This window comes from Protopterus annectens, chromosome 7.part1 (assembly GCF_019279795.1).
Source record: "Protopterus annectens isolate FY-2018-M chromosome 7.part1, PAN1.0, whole genome shotgun sequence".
Classification (NCBI taxonomy): Eukaryota; Metazoa; Chordata; order Ceratodontiformes; family Protopteridae; genus Protopterus; species Protopterus annectens.
This window is the reverse complement of record NC_056740.1, coordinates 194,369,923-194,390,217: the sequence shown is the minus strand read 5'-3', so window position 1 is coordinate 194,390,217 and position 20,295 is coordinate 194,369,923. Positions and strand designations below refer to the sequence as shown.

At 43.5% G+C, this 20,295-nt stretch overlaps 1 protein-coding gene across 1 annotated transcript in view; it reads right to left on the bottom strand.

Moving 5' to 3' along the window:
- The window catches only part of VHL (von Hippel-Lindau tumor suppressor), a 246,333-nt gene that overhangs the window by 164,895 nt on the left and 61,143 nt on the right, over positions 1–20,295 (bottom strand). Inside the window, exon 2 of the mRNA XM_044078638.1 lies at positions 5,432–5,554. Within this exon, the coding sequence (XP_043934573.1) occupies positions 5,432–5,554 (123 nt within the window). The remainder of the gene's footprint in view (positions 1–5,431; positions 5,555–20,295) is intronic.

Genomic DNA, 20,295 nt, shown 5'->3' with positions numbered 1-20,295 from the left:
CAGGGAGGAGTATGCGTTAAGCTCCTCAGGAGTGGATACCAGTGTTGCCTTGGCCAATCTGGAGCAATCAGTATCATCCTCGGTTTGTCTGTTCTTGCTTTCAAAAGTACCTTGGGCAGAAGAGGCAGAAGTGGGAATGCATAAACTGTCCATGCTGTCCAACAGAATGAAAGGGCGTCCACTTTCCAGGCCTTTGGATGGAAGGTCCTTGAACAAAACTTTTTCATTTGATGGTTCCTGTGGGAGGCAAAAAGATCTATGTCTGGCCTCCCCCACGCTTGGATTATCTCTGTAAACACCAGAGGATGTAACTTCCATTCGTGCGGATCCGTCATATTTCTGCTTAGAGTGTCTGCCAGTGTGTTTTCCAGCCCTGGCACGTACTGTGCTTGAAGTTCGATTTGTCTTTCCAGAGCCAAGTTCCAAAGAGTCATGGCTAGTCTGCACAAGGGGTATGAATGTGTTCCTCCTTGTTTGTTTATGTACCACATTACTGTGGTGTTGTCTGTTCTCATCAGCAATTGTCCTGGATGCAGGAAGTCCTTGAAAGCTGTGATTGCATTTATTACTGCCAGCATTTCTTTTTGATTGATGTGCAGGTGCTTTTCCTTTTGGGACCATCTGCCCTGAATGCACTGGTCCTTCATGTGTGCCCCCCAGGCATAATCTGAGGCGTCTGTGGTTATGACTTGTTTTGCTTGAGGCTTGCAGAATGGAAGGCCTGTGTTTACTTGACATGCTTGGGCCCACCATAGAAATTCCTTTTGCAAGCATGGGATTATTGGTATAATTGCTTCCAAACTGTGACTGTGTTGAGACCATAGATTTTTTAGGTACCACTGAAGTTTCCTCATATGCAATTTTGCACATGGGATTAGAAGAATGCAAGATGCCATGAATCCCAGAGCCTGCAGGATTTTCCTTGCAGTAAGCCTGGTACTTTTTGCTAGTGTTTTGAAGTATTGAGATAGTTGCCCTTGTTTTTCTGGCGTAAGATATGCCGTCTGGGTGTTTGTGTCCAAGCTGGCACCCAGGAAGGTTATTTTCTGAGATGGTGTTAGCCTTGATTTCTCCTTGTTGATGGTATATCCCAGAGAAAGCAGTAACCGTGTCACATATGCCAGATGTTCCAGTAGTATGTGTTTTCTGTCCGCTTGGATCAGGCAGTCGTCCAGATAAGGGTAAATTTGTATCCCTTGAAGTCTGCAGTAGGCAATCACTGATGCCAGGCACTCTGTGAATACTCTGGGCGCAGTAGATAAGCCAAAGGGCAATGCAGAGAATTGATAGTGGATTGAACCTGCAAGAAATCTGAGGTATCTTCTGCAGCTTTGTCTGATTGGGACATGCAGGTATGCCTCCTTGAGGTCCAATGTTACCAGCCAAAACTCCTTGCCCAGCATGGGAAGAAGTTGCTGTAATGTGAGCATCTTGAATTTTGGTACGAGCAGAAATGTGTTTAGGATGGATAAGTCCAGAATGGGTCTCCAGTCGGTTCCTTTTCTTGGTACCAGAAAAAGTCTGGAGTAAAAACCTTGACCTTGTTGGTGCGTAGGTACCTTTTGTATAGCTCTCATGTTTAGGAGCTTTGAAATTTGTAATTGTGCCTCTGCCCTTTGATTTTGTGGCAGGTTTGGCATGCCTCTCATTTTTGGAAGAGTGTGAAATTGAAATTTGTAGCCTCTGTTTATAATGTCCAGTATCCATTTGTCTGTTGTGACAATATGCCAATTGCTTGCAAATAATGCTAGTTTCCCTCCCAAAGGTGCTGCCAGTTGAGACTCGTTTGGCATGGAAATGAGGGAGTCATTGGGTTTGCTTCCTGTATTGTTGTGCACTATCTTCACCACCTCTTGGTGCTGTACATTGCCACTGTCTGCCTCTATATGATCCTTGTGATTGCCCTCTGCCCCTTGTGCGTCTGTATCTACCTCTTTGGGGCTTGTCAGTGGCTGGAAAGGACCAGTTTTTTGAAGGCCAATTTCTGCTAAAACATGGTGGTTGGACCTGTAATAAAGCTTTGACAGTTTGCATAGACTTGGCTTTTTCTTCCATTTTCCGTAGTATCTCCTCAGCATTAGTACCAAATAGTAAATCCTTGTGTAAAGGAGCATCAAGAAGTTTAGCTTTCACATGATCAGGCAAATTTTGTTCCCTAAGCCAGGCGTGTCTGCGAATGACTGATCCTGTAGCAGCTGCTCTACTGGAAGCCTCTAGGGCATCATAACCACATTGTAAGGTGTGTTTACCCACTTGCTCCGCACTATGCATCATATCCTGTAACTCTTTTAAATCTGGTTGTTCGGGTTGAGACATTTTGTTCCTTAACTGTGATAACAGGTACTGCTGATATTTAATCATATGAAACTGACAGTTTAAGGCCCTCATGGCTAGGGTGGCCGAGGTATATACCTTTTTACCCCACCTTTCTAGAGATCTGGATTCCCTTTCTGCAGGAAGTGGATTCTTGGCAGTGGAGGCCTTTAATCCCTTGGGGCCTTGTGAAATGGTTTCAGGGTCAGCATTATGGCCTTTGTAGAGAAATTGGTGAGAACTGGGTACTCTAATACCCATCAGGTTTTACTGGTGCAGGAGGCAGAGAATCAGGGTTAAGGCAAGCCTCCGAGTAGACATCATCTAGTACATCCAAAACAGGGGGAATAGCCAGAGGCCTATGCTGAGGTAACCAGAGAAATTCCCTAAGTCTTTTCTTGGAATCTGAAAAGTCTTGGCCTTCCCAATGGAAGTGTTCCCTCAAGGTGTGCAAGGTTTCCCCAAAAGAAAAATCCTCAGGAGGGGATACAGAGGGGGTGGACTGTTCTGCATCCGAATCCTCAAAAGGGGAGTAAGATTGTTCCTCTGCATCAGAATGTTCTGATAAAATGGATTCCTGGTCAGAAGAGTGGGATTCTTCCTCCACTCTGGGCCTCTTGTCAGGGGGGGGGGGGCTGAGAACCTCTGATAAGAGTAATTAGATCCTCAGCCATTTTAAGCATCTGTTTCTTAGGCATGTGTCCAGGAGGTGGGCCCTGTGGAACAGGCCTCGTGGGATGCCTGGCTGCTTTGGATTTAGTAAAGGCCTTAATTGAAAAAGCCGATGAGGATCTAAATACACCATGGGTGGAAGTGGACCTGTCCACATTAGTAGGCTCGACATTAGCAGGGGCTTCGGTTGTAGTCTGGGAAAGGGCCGAGGACCCAGCGGTCTCGGGTACAGAGGAGCCAAAGGAGTGTCGTCGGTAGTCAGGGATTGCAAAGGCGTCTCGCTGAGTACCGGACCACGTGTAGCCTGTTTTGGCGTGGTGTCGGCAGGGACCGAGGGCCTCGCGTGTCGGTCATTTTCCTTGCGTTTTTTGGACAAAACGGTAGCCGGAGTGTCCGACGACATTTTATAGTCAAAAGCTTTACCAAAGTAGTGTTGGGCGAACTCCGCCCGACGCTTGATAGTGCGTTTATTGAAGGTAGCGCAAAAGCGACAGCCCGAGACGTCGTGGTCTGGGCCCAAACAAGGTATGCAAAGGGAATGGAAATCCTTATGCGGTATTTGCTTCCAACAAGAAATACAATTATTAACTTTTTCTGACATCGGTGTGAGGCAAGAAAAGGTTTCCCAACGGGGTACTTAGCTTTAATGAAGACTTCGGTTCCAATTATTTTCGTAATTCAGGAGCTGGCCGACTGGCACTTGCGAACTGCTTCTGCTTCGGGCACCTCGCGGCAAAAAAGACTGAAGAACATGGCGTCGGCTGTGTCTTGTATACTCTGGCCTTCCTGACTTCAGAAGAGTAAGCGACAACCGACGCCGGACCAAGACTTTGGAATTCGGCCGACCGAGGGACCGCCTGACGGCTGAAAACCCATCTGTGATTACTGCAGCTGTATGCACGATGAACATCAGGAGGGATAGCTAAAGGCCTGTGTTGAGACAGGAGTAAGAAATCCCCGAGTCTCTTTTTGGACTCAGAGTAATCCTGGCTTTCCCAGCGGAAATGCTTCCTAAGAGTATGCAAGGTTTCACCGAAAGAAAGAAAGATCTTCTGGAGGGGAAGCAGAGGGAATGGAATCCTCTGCATCAGAATCCTCATAAGCAGGTAAGGGCAAATCCTGGTAATCAGAAGAAGCAGAAATATCAGATTCCGGATCAGAAGAATCAGAAAGAAATTCAGTTCTAGGTCTCTTAGAGGGGTAAAGGCTGGCTTCCACTAATTAAGGTAATAAGGTCTTCAGCCATTGGTAAGCATTTGTTTTTGAGGCATATGGGCCCGGACCTGCGGTTTGGTTGGTTTTCTAGGCATAGTGCGAGTTTTTGGCCTGAGGGATTCGGAACTTCTGGATGGAAACAATGGCGTCTGTTTAATATGAATGTCTGTAGGCCTGAATACACACTCAGAAGCCGGTGACTGCACAGCGGCTCCGGACTCATCCAAGGTAGAGACAACCGCAGGTTCCATAGTCGAAGCAGCATCTCGTGGCATACAGGACTCCGAATGGATCTCAGTAGAGGCCTGCGAATCTGAAGTACGGGTATCAGGGGCTGTGAAAGCACCTCACTGAGTACCGGCGGGACTGGCGACTAGCTTAACAGAAGCTTCGTCAGCAGTTTTAGACCTATGCGGTCTGTCTTTATCCTTACGTTTTTTCAGAAGATCGGTAGTCGGATGGCTTAACGAAGCTATTTCGGAGTACTGAGATAGAGTACGAAAGTAATTGGCTGCAAAAATATCCCGACGACGAATAGTTCAGGGGTTGAACAAGGCACAAAACCAACAGCAAGGGACTTCATGGTCTGGGCCTAAACAGGGGCTGCAGTAAGAATGAAAATCTCTATGAGGTATTTGCTTTACACAGGCAAGACAATTAACTTTTAGTGACATTGGCTGGAGAAAGAAAAAGGATCCCCAATGGGGTACTTATCTTTTTTGAAGACTTCGGGTCTGAAACTCGAAAAACAAAAATTTCAGGAGATGGCCGACCTGCACTTGCGAACTGCTTCTGCTTTGGGCACTGCACAACAAGAAAGACTGATGTAATGGCATCGGCTGCATGTGTTATACCTCTGACGACCTGACATCATGCAAGAAGAGACAGTATCCGATGCAGAAATCTGAAGACTCTGGTAATCAGGCCGGCTGAGGGCTACCTGCAGGTAGATAACCCAAATGTGATGGCTGCAACAGTGAAACACGAAGAACATCAACTAATTAAAAGCTCATAGCCTCAGACCTCTGTGCTAAATGCCACAGAAAGAAAAGGCTCCAAAATTCATTTTACACATTAGCAGATCAAATTTCAATGCGCTGTCATTTTTCTGCCGAGACACTATGAAAATTCAGTCCACAGTACAGCAAAGGGGTGTATAAAACCTTTCATGAAGCACCAGCAAGATTCACACAACCTAGTACGTAGCTACAGACTATACATGCTGTCATACCTGGAAGTGTAATGTTTACATATCCTGGCTGTCCATCCACATTAGGAGAAGGGAGAAACACCTGCTGCTGGTTGGCAAGAAGTCGATCATCAGTGTCTGCATCTCTGAAGAGCCAAGGATGAGCTGGTACAAGAATAATAAATCCATGAATGTCAAGTAAGCTAAACAAACAGGCAATTAAAAATACAGTATGTTGCCTACCTCAGAAGTATGTTATAGAATGTTGGTCAACCAGTACAAATAAAACATTACAGCATTAAGACTGGAGCTCTACATTTTAATGGGCATACGAAAGGTAAAAAACAAATTACCTATCTCACCTTAAGCAAACAGAAGTACTTGAGAACAAGTCTTCTTGAACACTTGCAAATTCTACGCAGTAACCCTCCGACATGAGTAACTGAACTTTGGAATGGTGCAGCCAGAGAGTGCGGAATCAAACTAAACTAGAGTCTGCTACCTGTAGGATATAGCAGTGAGACAAACAGAAGTTATGAGGTATTCACCATAACAATCACTCGGAGACCAAATCTTGCTGGAGAGATCACACAGTGCTTTGAGTGGATAGCGGTTTTCCCTCTTTTTTCCTTTAAAGATAAAAACTGATGTAGCTGTGGGCATACATGTTGCTCATTCAAGGCTAGTTTGAAGCCATAGTCTAGTAAATAGTTGCTAGTGCAAAAATGGCAAAGAATGTGGAGAAAAAGGAAGGGGCGATTACAGAATACATAACAGAAGGTGAAATGGATCCAGGGTTGAGACCCAATGAAGAAACCAAGACAAACAGAAAATTAACACTGAAGCTTTATATGGAAAAACACAGAGACTGCAATGCACATGATAATGCATGATGTTACACATTGTATAGGCTGCTGTTCCAGTATGCAAACCAAGAGTAATATTTTCATATGGACTACTGGAGGGAAAAGTATGAATTACTGAACACGTAGATAGAACAAAACTCTGAGAACAACAGTGGTCACAGAAACACAGAACTTTAATGAAGCTTTCAGGCTCTCAACCCTTCATCAGCATTACACAATATACAAATTTACATCATTTAAATAGAGGAACAATTAAAATCACATGATCAACCAGCCAATGAACTTTTTTTTAAAAAGTTATTTAAAAGGGAAATGTTTAAAACATAAAAATATGTACAAATAATGTGTTATACATAATATATCATTTTTAGTAGTATTTTATAAGTTATTTAGTTGGCGTTTAACTAGTATTGGTTTTATACTAGTAATGTTATTTAATCCTGGTGGATTTTCAGCCTGTAGTCTTATTATCCACTCTAGTTCTCTTGTTTCATCTATACATCTGAATTTAAAAGTATGTGTATTGAACTCATGTATGTGCTTATATAGGGCATTAGTCTGTATTTGTCTGTTTATTTCAGACCTATGTTCAATTATACGGTCTTTCAACCTCCGTATAGTCTTCCCTACATAAAATGCTTGACAATTTACACAAGTGGCAAGGTAGATAATCTTTGTGGTATTACAATTAGCATTAACATGAAAATAAAACTTCTTATGCGTTATGGGGTGTATAAAAATATTGTCCCCTTCAAAAATATCAGCACAGCAGACTAATGCCCTATATAAGCACATACATGAGTTCAATACACATACTTTTAAATTCAGATGTATAGATGCAATACAAGTGGGTATGAGGGGGGGTGATATAAATAACCTTGTAGAAACAAGAGAACTAGAGTGGATAATAAGACTACAGGCTGAAAATCCACCAGGATTAAATAACATTACTAGTATAAAACCAATACTAGTTAAACGCCAACTAAATAACTTATAAAATACTACTAAAAATGATATATTATGTATAACACATTATTTGTACATATTTTTATGTTTTAAACATTTCCCTTTTAAATAACTTTTTAAAAAAAAGTTCATTGGCTGGTTGATCATGTGATTTTAATTGTTCCTCTATTTAAATGATGTAAATTTGTATATTGTGTAATGCTGATGAAGGGTTGAGAGCCTGAAAGCTTCATTAAAGTTCTGTATTTCTGTGACCACTGTTGTTCTCAGGGAAAAGTATGAAGCCAAGCTGCCATTAAAACAAAACATCTGGTGAAGTTCCTGATAAGGCACTGCTACTATATGATCTTGTTAGATCAGGTATTTAAATGTACAAAAATACAAAATTGTCTTTGCATAAGTCTAGAAATGCAACCATATTAAAGTAGGCTTCACAGTCTGCATACAGTTTCAGTGAATGCATTTTCAATTAGTGAAAGTGACCTTCAGTCAAGAATACTGATAAGAACAGAATGTGCTGTATACTTGAGTACAAACACATTTTGTTTATATGGTACAAGGCTTGGAAACCAAGGCTAAGGAGGAGTGTAGGGATTTGTAGGGTCCTGGTATTAGGAAATACTTCAGATACAGTTAGACAAGTTAGTTCGTTTTTGGACCGATATGCAAACAGTCATGGCACTGCAGTACTCAGAAGGCAGTACAGACACACTGGTATTAGTGCAGATGTCCAGTCAAATATCCAGCATTTCAGAATATTAATTATTCTACTCAAGAGGGAAGGAATATAAAGAATAAGACTGCAGATGGCCATTTCAGTTTATCAAAGGAATATGAATGAAAGGAATATGAATGCAGAGAACTGCTTCAATTTATCAGCACCGTTATTGGAAACGGCATTCAGATGTTGACATCTACCTTCACTGTATGTAATAAAGCCTTCTTAACCAAACTACAGTGTGCGCAGACTTTATTCTGAAAATTACAAGAAGATTTGGTCCATAAAGGAGAGACTGGCACCTGTTCAGCACAGTTCTGGGTAATAAACACAAAGACATTCATTCCAGTTTCTTCCAGGTTCCAGTTAATTCTAGTATCCTACAGTCCTATCTATTCTTTCAATGGCAAGCCACCATCAGTGGGGGACAACAGTCAAAGTCAGTCTCAAAAACCCATATCAACCTTGCGCCTGCAGTCAAACTATATGCATCCTACAGACCACCATTCTGAGCGTTCATTCAGAACACTATTTCAGAAGATATCCTGTAAAATCTCACAGGACTTCAACAGAGCAGCAGTGTTCATACAAAACCTTACTTCAGACATTCTACAGTAAGTCTCAAAGAACTTTAACAGAACAGCAGTGTACGTTACTTTAGAATATCTACAATAAAAAGTGTCAAAGAACTTCACATTCCAAGATACCAGTGTAAGACATTATCCAGTTAACAGCAACATACTTCACCATCTCCAAAACGGAAGACAGACTTTCAAGTTTCCAGTGTGATGTCACACAGCAAGAAATAAGAAAAAGTTTTTAAAAGCTAGGAGACATTAGAACACTTTCTTAAAGCTACTTCAACTTCCTTTATGTGAGCATGCATTTTCTAGCTAAGTCAGACAGTAAATCTCAGAATAGTTTAAATACATCAGAAAAGATAAATTGTATAAATATGTCCAACTGTATTTCTACAGTAAAGACACCAGTAAATGTGTGGTTTAATGGTAGAAACTGGGTAAAACAGTCTAAAAAAACTGTGTTCCACAAATGTTCATTTAAATTTCAGTGTTATTAGTTCAGAAATGTTAAATCTTTCTAGATGCAAAAGGGATGGATATAAAAAAAGCAGACTGCAACGGATTCTCAGAATGAGTCAGCTTCTATCAGTATGGTTTCAGACTTAAACAGAAGTTCTTGTTTAGTTTTCAGAAATTAGTTCAAATGCTGCAGCATATGTAATTCAAAACAAAGTGAAGTTGCAGTACTGCAGGTACAGACATCAACACAGCCAGTGTATGCAACATGCAGATTTCCAAAGCCAAACAGAAAACATTTGCAAAAGTTCACATCATTTCAAATGCAGGTGTTCAGAATGCAATAAATTCTAGTTTCTTGTTTTCAAAAACCAGGGGGGATAAGAGGGATTAGAGTGCAGATTTTGATCAGTTTCATAAAGTAAATACCAGCATAAATGATACACAGACTTCAAAAGTAAAGAAGAAAGGCATACCTTAACTCAAGTCAATGGTATTACTACTGTTCCAGGGCAAAATAAAGAAGGAACACATACCATAGCTTAAGTCAGTGTTTTTGCTAGTTCTATAAAAACAGATTTTTCAGCTCATCTACAAAGGGTGTGGCAGTCCATCACCAACCGATTATTTATCTGTCATTGTTTAAGGTTTAAAGAAATTACAGTATTTCATGGTTTACAGAAAAGAAATAATGGAATAATGTACTGATTAATACACACATTAATATCAGTTATAAATGGACCTCTACTACAAATATGTTTTAATGTTTTCAGACAATTGTATAATAGTACTAGTTTTCAGTTTATGCTTTATCTGTGTTCATATAATACTCAGAAAGACAAAGTGGGAGTGGCCAGTACCATTCTGGAAGCAAATGTTGAGTAGGTTATTAAAGAAATGACAGTCACGTTAATTTGCAGAATAATGGGTTTACAGTTGCAGATCTGGGAAATGATTTTTTGTGTTACTGTTTTGTTTAGCAGACATTAAGACTCAAATTATGGTAGTAAAATGTTGCAATGCATACATATCTAAAAACTTTCATACATATTAAAATTATGTTTTGCTAATTTACCGAATGCAAAATTTAAACTCAACATTTTAGAAGTGACAGTACAGTCAAAAGTTCAGATCCTATGCAAGAGAAGAATGCATCATAAATAGTGTGCGTCATTAAAGCCACAGGTCAACTCTCATGTTATACTTGTATAAAGGGCAGACAAGTAGAGTTCCTAAATTAGAACAGTTCAACTCTAGCAATAGGTAAAGACAGTACTGTATGCCACAAACAGTATGGTTAACATCAGATCTGATGTTGTTAATCTTCTTTCCATTCATCTCTGATGGGTTCAGTTCTGAGCCCTCGGAATAGAGTCGGACTAATACCAAGCTTGCTCTAGCCAAAAACACTTGAGCTAAGCTTCTACCCACAGTGCCCTTCTCCCTGTTACCTCAGATCTAATTTGCCACATAGCCATAAAGCCACGTTTCAGCCGAGCTCTCAGCTAAGTGGAAACTCTCTAATATTGTGTTTAACCTTTTCATGATGTCTGAAAAGAAGGGTACATCAGGCTTCAAGCACTGTACTTCTTGTAATGGTAAACTTCCGAATACAGACTCTCATGATGATTGTGTCTATTGCTTGGGGGTGCCCCATCTTTTGGTGCAACCCCCTTGTCTGATTTGTCAAAGTTTCAGCCAGCGCACTCTGAACAAACGCAACAATAAATTAATATTGAGGGGCCTACTTAAGTTGCCCTTTTCAGAGGCCCTATCTGCGATGGAGTGCTCAACCACTCCTTGGAAGGATAAGAAAAGGTCCCATTCCGTTCCCTCTTCACCCTTGGGTGACCAGGGTAAGTCTGTAAAACCTAAAGTGCAAAAAAACCTTCTTCGGAGAATAAATCTGCCTCATCGACACAGACTTCATCTGCTCCAGGTACTACAACTGTTTCTACATCAGCGCCAGCTTTGGCTCCGATATGGTCTCCGGCACACTACAGACCTCGCCTCACCTACTACAACTTCGGCACTGGGTGCCGCTTTGGCACAGTGCACGCCTTCGATGCCCATCTCTGCAATGACGTTTGAACCTCTCGTATCGGCTCTGAGTGCACTTCGGCACAGAGCTCTTTTACATTTCCGACAAAAATGGATTTGACCCCACTGCTTCCTATTTCCAAACTTGAGACATTGGTGCTGGTAGATTCCACACCACAGACCCGATACTCTCCGTGGATCAGCTATTGGCAGCCAGAGAGATACCCACGACTTCCAGGACCTATCCTCCTGCAGGACTTGGGTTGACTACTACTCCACAGACTCCATTCTATTCTCCTCCTTTGACCATTTCAACTCCAAAGCCTCCTGCTCCCAAGTCCTTTTTGGAACAACCCCATCTTGGCGCCTGTAGTGGACCTCACTGTGGCTCTGGGACAGTCCCTTTGGTCCTCTGTTCCTGCTGAACTGGTTCTTCCTCAACCCCGTGATTGGGCTGCTGGATCTTTGGTTCAGAGCACGGTTCTGAGTGTCTCTTTGGTTCCATCCTCTGCGCAGGAAGTTTTGTCTGCACCAATCCTGCTTGAGGCTCCATCCTCGGGAGCGGGTTTGGCGGAGCGGGGTGTGACCCCGGTTCCAAGGGTGTCCTTCTCGGTTCCGGGCTCCTACCCCTCTTCAGGCGGACCTGCTTTCCGTGCAATGGAGAGGGCGCTTGCTTCTGGAAGCATTCCGCCGATGTTGGAACCCCCCTGATTTCTCCCCCTGAACTACAGCTGCCACAGGCTACCTCCCCGGGTCACCAGGCAGGGTAGCTGCAGGAACCCCCTATACAGGGTACCCACTCTTCAGAGTCTTCCTCAGGAGCCCCTACTGAGGAGCCTCCAAGGAAGAGGTCGTGCAAGAGGAAGCACGTAGACTCCCTTGAGGAGTCTCTAACAGAAGACATGGATTTCGATGACTGTGAAGGATCCCCACTGTCACCCCTGGATGAGGTCTCCTTTGATGACATCCTTGAAATGCTGAAACAGTGGGGGTGACTGGAAGCCCGCTAATTCTTCTTCTGAGGAGTCCGTGTTCATGCAGGCTTTCCCTGCCCTGCCATCTACCTCTTGGGTAACCCCGCCTGCAGATGAGCTGGTTCAGCTCGTGATGCCATGTGCATGGAAGAACCCTGATTCTGTTCAGGTGATCCCTCGGAGACCCAACAAAATACTCTCCCCACCAGAGGATAACCCACATTGGTCCAGAGGTTTACCAGTCGATGCTATGGTGGTGGTGGTGGCGGCCACTAAAAAGGATCTAGCTGAAGAGAGTCCTACTGTCCACCCGCCCAACAGAGAGTCCTGGGTTGTGGACAGACTGGGGGAGTCTTTGCATCAGCAACCTTTGCAATACGGCCCCTGAACTACTTGGCAGATTTTACGAGGCTCCAAAGAGACTTGATCTCCAAATTCTCTGGAATGCTTGCAGGACAGGTGTCTGATGAGGTAAGGGACAAAGTTGCCTCGCAGCTTGCAACCCTGGAATCGATCTCCACCTCATCCATGAAGTTGCTTTCACACGCAACCGAAGGGCCAGCTAGAGCCGTTGGTTCACGGACCGTTATGAGTAGTCATGCCTGGATGCACATTTGTGACCTTGCAGATTCCTTCAAGTCTTCCTTTCTGAATGATCCAACAAAGCATCTTCCCTGTTTGGCTCCAAGGTAAAGGACACATTGGTCAGGTGTTAGCAGGACGGTAAGACTCTGTCTGCCATAGGTCTACGTTTTTCCAACCCTCAACATTCCTATTCCAGTAACCAGAGGAGTGGGAAGATGCGTCACAAAAAATCTCAGGGCCCTTTCCGTGCCACACGTGGTGACGACACTCCCAGGGGCAGAGGGGGTAACAATTCTGAAAGATGCCCCTATCGAGGCAGAGGGAGTCCACATAACCAAGGCCCCAGAGACTCCTTCTCTGGGCAGCCTTACCAGCACTCCTGAAGAGCGGCCCGATTACTTGCCTCTGGAAGCTGTCGGGGGTTGTTTCTCTCTGCACCAAACTGCCTGGCACTCTATTAATACCAATCATTGGGTGCAGAATATCATTACCAGAGGTTAGACCATTCTCCTCATTACTTATCCAAACTTCCAGACATTTCACCCAGTCATAGGGAAAAAGCAGCTAGAGAAATAAAACAGCTGCATCAAAAAAAGAAAGAGTCATCCAACTAGTCCCACCAGACCAATGCAGATCTGGTTTTTACTTAAGATTCTTTTTGGTGTCAAAAAAGACAGGGAACTGGAGACCCAATCTGGATCTCAGCAGTTTGAACAAGTTTGTTGCCCAAACTAAATTCCGGATGGTCACATTTCACTCCATTCTCCCTTTTCTAAGGGAGAGCGATTGGATGTGCTCGATAGATCTCCACGATGTGCACTGCCACATCAAAATGGACAAACGCTCCAGGAGTCTACTTCGCTTCCGGCTAGAAGCCAATCATTATCAGTTTCGTACCTTGCCATTCGGTCTCTCTACAGCCCCCAGAGTGTTGACAAAGTGCTTGGCAGTGGTTACAGCTCACTTGAGACTGCAAGGATTCCAGGGGTTTCCAGACTTATTTCTCGGACAGAAATCTTGGGGATTACTGTCCACTGGGAGAAATTCAACCTTACTCCGGCCCAACACATAGAATTCATCGGGGCAGTCTTTGACACTCGATCTTGTCTAGTGTCCCTCCCAGCTCACAGACTCCAAAGACTGAGGCTTCAGCTCTGGGTGATACTCTGTCAAAACAGTCAGCGAGAGAGGTCCTAGGATCCATAGCAGCTTCCATACTAACAGAGCCTCTTGCGAAACTGCACATGCAAATTCTCCAATGGCTTCTTCTCACTCCCTGTGTTTTCAGATTCAGATAACCAACTCTTGCAAGCAAGACCTTCTTTGGTAGATGAGGCCAGACACAGAACTCTGGAGCTACCCATTCCAGTCCCCTCAACCCAAGGCCATTGTGATCATGGATACTTCCCTGATAGGGTGGGGGGCCATTTCCTGGGAAAGACAGTCCAAGGCGCATGTTCCATTTTGGAGGCCATCCTGCATATCAACATTCTAGAACTGAGAGTGGTGCTGTTAGCGCTGCAGGCATTCCAAACAGTTCAGACTTCTGGAACAACTGCAATTCAGTCAGACAATATGTCAGTATTCTGGTATATCAACAAGCAAGGAGGAACCAAGTCATACCCCATGTCGAGAAGCCATGAGAATTTGGCAGTGGGTGATGCTATCCGAGAGTGATTGGAAACTAACACATATCCCTGGGAACTCCAACATGATTGCAGACTAGTTGAGCAGATGCATTCTCTTGCCCCACTAGTGGTCTCTCAATCCCGAAGTAGAGGTAGAAATTTTCAGCCATTGGGGTCAGCCTTGCGACGACCTTTTCACCTCCCCAGCCAACAGCTACTTTGCTCTATTCCCCCCCAAAGAGGAGTCCCTGAGAGACGTTGTGATTCCCGATTGGCCCACAGGACTTCTTTACGCCTATCCCCCTATTCCTCCAATTCCTCAATTCATAAAGAAAGCTATTCGTTTGAAATGCAAAGTGATCCTCATAGCCCCCTTTTGGCCTCGGCAAGTTTGGTTTTCCTTTCTTTGGCCTCATCTGTTACACCCACCATGGATTCTGGCCCCTCTTCCAGACCTGATTTCTCACCCCCAAGGGTTGAGTCACCCGAATCTCTCCAGTCTCAAGCTGACAGCTTGGTTTCTCCACTTCCATTATTCGCCAGGCAGGATGATCTCACTTCATCTGTTCGTGGCATTATTCTGGCCTCTCAAACCATCCACCAGAAGACTATTGGGACAAATGGAAAAGGTTTTCTATTTGGTCAAAGGAAAAGATGCTAGATCCATATTTGGCTTCAGTTACAGCAGTCTTACAATATCTGTTTTTTTTTTTAAGATGGAGCTGCAGCCTCCACCATACGAGTACATCTAGCGGTTATTTCTAATTACCATAATGCGCTGGATGGTACTTATCTCATATCACTGCGTTTATGTAAAGCTTTTCTCAAGCGAGTTTCTCACATTAGACCTCCAATCAGGCAGCCTATAGAGTTATGGAATCTCATGTTAGTTCCCCAGTCTTAGACTCGACCCTCTTTTGAGCCTGCAGTGAAATGTGACCTCAAATTCCTATCATGGAAATCTCTCTTCTTGGTAGCCATTATGTCAGCCAGATGAATTTCGGAGTTGCAGGCATTGTGCACCAAAAGAACCTACTGAATCTTTCTGTCCATCTTTTCTCCACAAAGTTGTTTCTGACTTGTCCATAAATCAATCTACTGACCTACCAGTATTTTTCCCCAAATTTTTCTAACAAAGGAGAATACTGCCTACATTCCTTGGATGTGTACAGGCAACTGATATTTTATTTAGACAGGACCAAAGCAATACCCAAGACTGACCAACTTTTCATTTCCTTCTCTGAGCCTAGAATGGGAAATTCTGTCCAAGGTCACTTTATCAAAATAGCTAAGGGACTGCATACGTTTCAACTATTCCTTTGCAAAAGAACCTATGCCACAGAATATTAAAGCCCATTCCACTAGATCGATGGCAACTTCTGTAGCCTTCCATTCCAGGGCTTCTATGGAGCACATTTGTGCAGCAGTCACTTGGGCTAAACCCCACACTTTTATCAATCATTACAAATTGAATGTGGTCTCCAGAGGGAGAGCTGCCTTTGGCTCAATGGTTCTCAGGAATGTTCTTCCATAAGGGCCATCCAAGGATCTTAAGGTAGCTGGGGATTCTGCCCCATCAGTGATGAATGGGAAGAAGATTAACAACATCAGATAAAGAAGTTATGTCTTACCATTATGTTCTTAGTTGTTATCTTCTTTCATTCATCACCTCCCACCCTCCTTCCCCCACCAAAGGCTCCTGGGGGATGCCCTGGGTCCATGTGGTGTCTTAGGGCATTTACTCAGAAATGGCCTCTGCTTTACTTGTATAACATGGGCAAACTTGATCTGAGGTAACAGGGAGAAGGGCATTGTGGGTAGAAGCTTAGCTCAAGAGTTTTTGACTAGCGCGCGCTTGGTATTAGGCCGACTCGATTCCGAGGGCTAAGAACCGAACCCATCAGTGATGAATGAAAGAACAACAACGCAGATGGAACGTTATGGTAAGAGAACTTATTTCTTTATTATTATTAGTGGGTTTTGTGCAGCAACAGTTCTTACCATTTATCCAAGAAAATTGTAGACAGTAATGATAAATGCTTGCAGCATTCAGTAGTGCTAAAAGAATTAAATGATGTCAGCTAAAGGAGCGGCTATGTTAAGAGAGTGGGAGACGTACACAGAGGGTCACAGAGTAAACATATTAATTTTATAAGGGTGTAAAAATGCAAAAAATGTTAAAATATTAATACAGTGTCAAATTACTACTTTAGCTTCATTTGTGGTTATGTCAGGAAAAAAAACATGCCACTGGAGTTTCCATTTGATCTAATAATGAAGTTACAACCTTTCCATTTTACTGAAGCACATTATCAGTTCAGTTACAGACTTGCATTTCATGCAGAAAAATGTAAATAAAAAAATCAGGGCAACAATCAATGTCATCAGTTTACAATTGTTAAAACTGCAAATGTTATTTTAAGGACCTGATGCTGCTTTTTTAGTGCTTTACAGATATTACTACAAAAGACAATTTCTAGGTTGATTTTCCAGAATGTATATTCAAATATAGTCAAGAAAATCATCAGCCACCCACCCTTGCCCAAGGGATGTGAATGGGGAGGTTTGGAAGGCCTAACTGTATCCAGCATTCCAACTCAATGGATGCCCTTCCAGTACCTCAGCAGTGACTGGGACAATGCAGAGTAAGGCCTAAACTTGGCAAGAGCTGTGGGTGCACAACTAAAGTATCTAAATTCTTTAAAGTTAAAATGTGTATGCAGCAAGTGTCTACTTCAATGTTTGTTTAAATGTGTTTAAGTTATCTAAAATCTTCAAAGTTTAAATGTATAAACAACAGTTGTGCATTTATGGAAATCAGAGTTAATGAAAGCATACAAATGGTTTAATGTTTTCAGACAACTGTATAAATGGTACTAGTTTTCAGTTTATGCTTTATCTGCATTCAGATAATACTGACAGAAAAAAAGGTATTCCTTTACTAATAGTTTAGTCTCCAGAATATTTCTTCAGTATTCGTAAAGTTAGTTTCCAGAATACAACATTTACACACAGCTATTTTAGATGTTCAGTATAAATATGTAATGTAAATTTTAGTCACAGTCCAAAATAGGACATCCATACTCAGGAGTTCAGTATAGTACATTTCAGTCAGACTTCAGAACATTAGTACTCAATTCTACATTTCTAACAGCATTACCAGACAATTTACAAAGTACAGCTGTGTACACTTACTATAAATGTAGATGTTAAAGTGTATTCACTGTTGCAGTCATCACACTTGGGTTATCTGCTGCAGGCAGCCCTCAGTCGGCCTGAATACTAGAGTCTTGGGATTTCTGAGCTGGATGCTGTAGCCTCTTCCATGACGTCAGGTCGTCAAGAGTATAAAACATGCAGCCGACGCCATTACATCAGTTTTTCTTGCCCCAGATGTCAGGAGCCCCCAAAATAGGGAGCAATTACCTGGTGAGGAACACCTCCAGTAAAAAGTAAATACCATTGCCATAAGATATGGCCAAAAAAAGAGGACAGGTAGAAAGTATAGATAAGTCAGGGGGTTGGAGGGAGGGTAACCAGGACTGCAACAATGAATACACCAACATCTACATTTATGGTAAGTGTACACAACTGTACTATGTTCCTCATGTTTCACTGTTGCAGTCATCACACTTTGGTTGATTCCCAAAGCTGAGGAAGGGTGGAGGCAGTCAAGAAGTATTAGGGCTGGCTAGCAGGCCTTGTAAAACTGCTGTAGCAAATCCAGCTCTGGAATTAGACAATAAGTGGTAATGCTTGGTGAAGGTGTGTACAGAACTCCAGGTTGATTCCTAAAGCTGAGGAAGGGTGGAGGTAGTCAAGAAGTATTAGGGCTGGCTAGCAGGCCTTGTAAAACTGCTGTAGCAAATCCAGCTCTGGAATTAGAAAATAAGTGGTAATGCTTGGTGAAGGTGTGTACAGAACTGCAGGTTGCAGCTTCCAGGATGTCTCTGGTAGGGACTCCCCTGAGAAATGCTGTAGAGGTTGAGGTAGCCCTAATGGAAAGGGATCTGATCCCGTCGGGTAGGCTTTCCATGGTGTTTGTAGCAGAAATGGATGCAGTGTGGTATCCATTTGGAGATGGTTTGCTTTGAAATGGCCTTGCCCTCTGCCCCTGTAGCAAAGCTGACTAGCAGCTGGTCAGATTTTCTGAAAAGTTTAGTCCTGTCAAGGTAGAAGCTAAGCTGTCTGTGCACGTCCAAGGAGTGCAGGATCCTTTCCCCTTTATTCTGACAATTAGGAAAAAAGTGGGTAAATGGATGGATTGGTTTAAAGCCACACTGGATACCACCTTGGGCATAAATTATGGGTTAGTCCTGAGGGAAACCCTGTCCGCATGGAAGATAATGAAGGATTCCACAGCCATAAGGGCTTGCAACTCAGACACTCTTCTTGCTGAAGTGATGGCTAGAAGTAAGGCTGTTTTCTAAGAGAGTAATTTTAACTCTGCTGTAGCAGCAGACTCAAAACGGGGAAGTGTGAGCTTCTCTAGGACAAAGTTAAGGTCCCAGGCAGGAGTGGGAGCTCTCCTCGGGGGTCTTAAATTGTTAGCTCCTCTCAGGAACTGTTTGACCAAAGGGTGAGAAAAGAGGGGTGGCTCAGTATTGTAATGAGCCGAGATGACAGAGGCATGAATCTTAATAGAAGAGAAGGATAGGCCTTTGTGGAGCAGCTCTGCTAGATAATCTAGGATTTGAGGTAAGGTGGGCACGGTTGTGTCCTTTCCCTGAGACTGGCACCAAGAACAGTACCTTTTCCACTTTTTTGAATAGGATTTCCTAGTACTAGGCCTCCTGGCCTCAAGGATGACATCCAGCACCTGTTTGCTGAGGGTTGCTGGTGATGTATTCAGGGATAAGCCAGGCTGCTAGGTTCAGGGTTTCCAGCCGAGGATGCAAAATCTGGCCCTCCTGCTGGGACAGAAGAGAGGGGGGTCTGATGCAGGTGCCAGGGTGGCACTGCTGTCAGACTGTGTAAAAGTGGGTACCAGTGCGGACGTGGCCAAGTCTGGTGCAATCAGGATTGTCCTTGGCCTGCCCTGTTTGATCTTGAGTAGTACTTTCGAGAGGAGGGGCAGAGGGGGAAGGCATAAATTGAGAGGTTTTCCCATGTAAAGGAAAGGGCATCCACTTTCCATGTTTGGCTGTGGGGAGTTCTGGTGCAAAATTTGCTCAACTGATGGTTTTGGTGGGGAAGCAAAAAGGTCCACCTCTGGTGTTCCCCACCTGTGGATTAGAAGCTTGAATGAGATGGGTTACAGTTTCCACTCATGTGGGTCCATGAGATTTCTGCTTAAATCGTCTGCCAGTGAATTTTCTTTGCCTGGCAGGAGTTGAGCTTGCAGGTGCACTTGATTGCTCAAGGCTGTGTTCCACAGAGCCATGGCTAACCTGCAGAGTGGGTAGGAATGAGTTCCCCCTGCTTATGTACCACGTAACTGTGGTGTTGTCTGTCTATCAACAGTTGTCCTGGAAGGATAAGGTATTTGAAGAATGCCAGTGCATTCTGTACAGCTAAAATTTCTTTTTGATTGATATGCAGGTGCATTTGTCCTGGGCTCAATTTCCTTGAATACACTTGCCTGCCATGTGAGCCCCCGATGCATAGTCTGATGTGTCTGTTGTCAAGGTTTGGGCGGCGGGGGGGTAGAGTGAAAGGGAGTCCCTCTTTGTGGTAGCAGACCTCTGCCCACCAAAGGAACTCTGTCCTTAGGCAAAGAATGTTAGGAATCACTGTTTCCGGGTCCTGAGGATGTTGACACCGGAGACTTGAGTACCACTGAAGTTTCCTCATATGCAGTCTTGCATATGGAATTAGGAGAATGCATGAGGCCATGAACCCTAGGGTTTGCAGTATTTTTCTTGCAGATAGCCGGGTTTGGGTGGCCAGTAGTTTGAAGTAATTTGTCAAATAAACCTGCTTTTCTGGAGCGAGGAATGCTATCTGGGAAGTTGTGTTCAAGCCTGCTCCCAAGAATACAATTTTCTGGCTGGGTACCAGATGCGATTTATTTTCGTTGATGGTATACCCCACAGAAGTTAGGAGTCTCTTTACAAATATCAGGTGCTGTAGTAGCAGTTCCAGACTGTCCG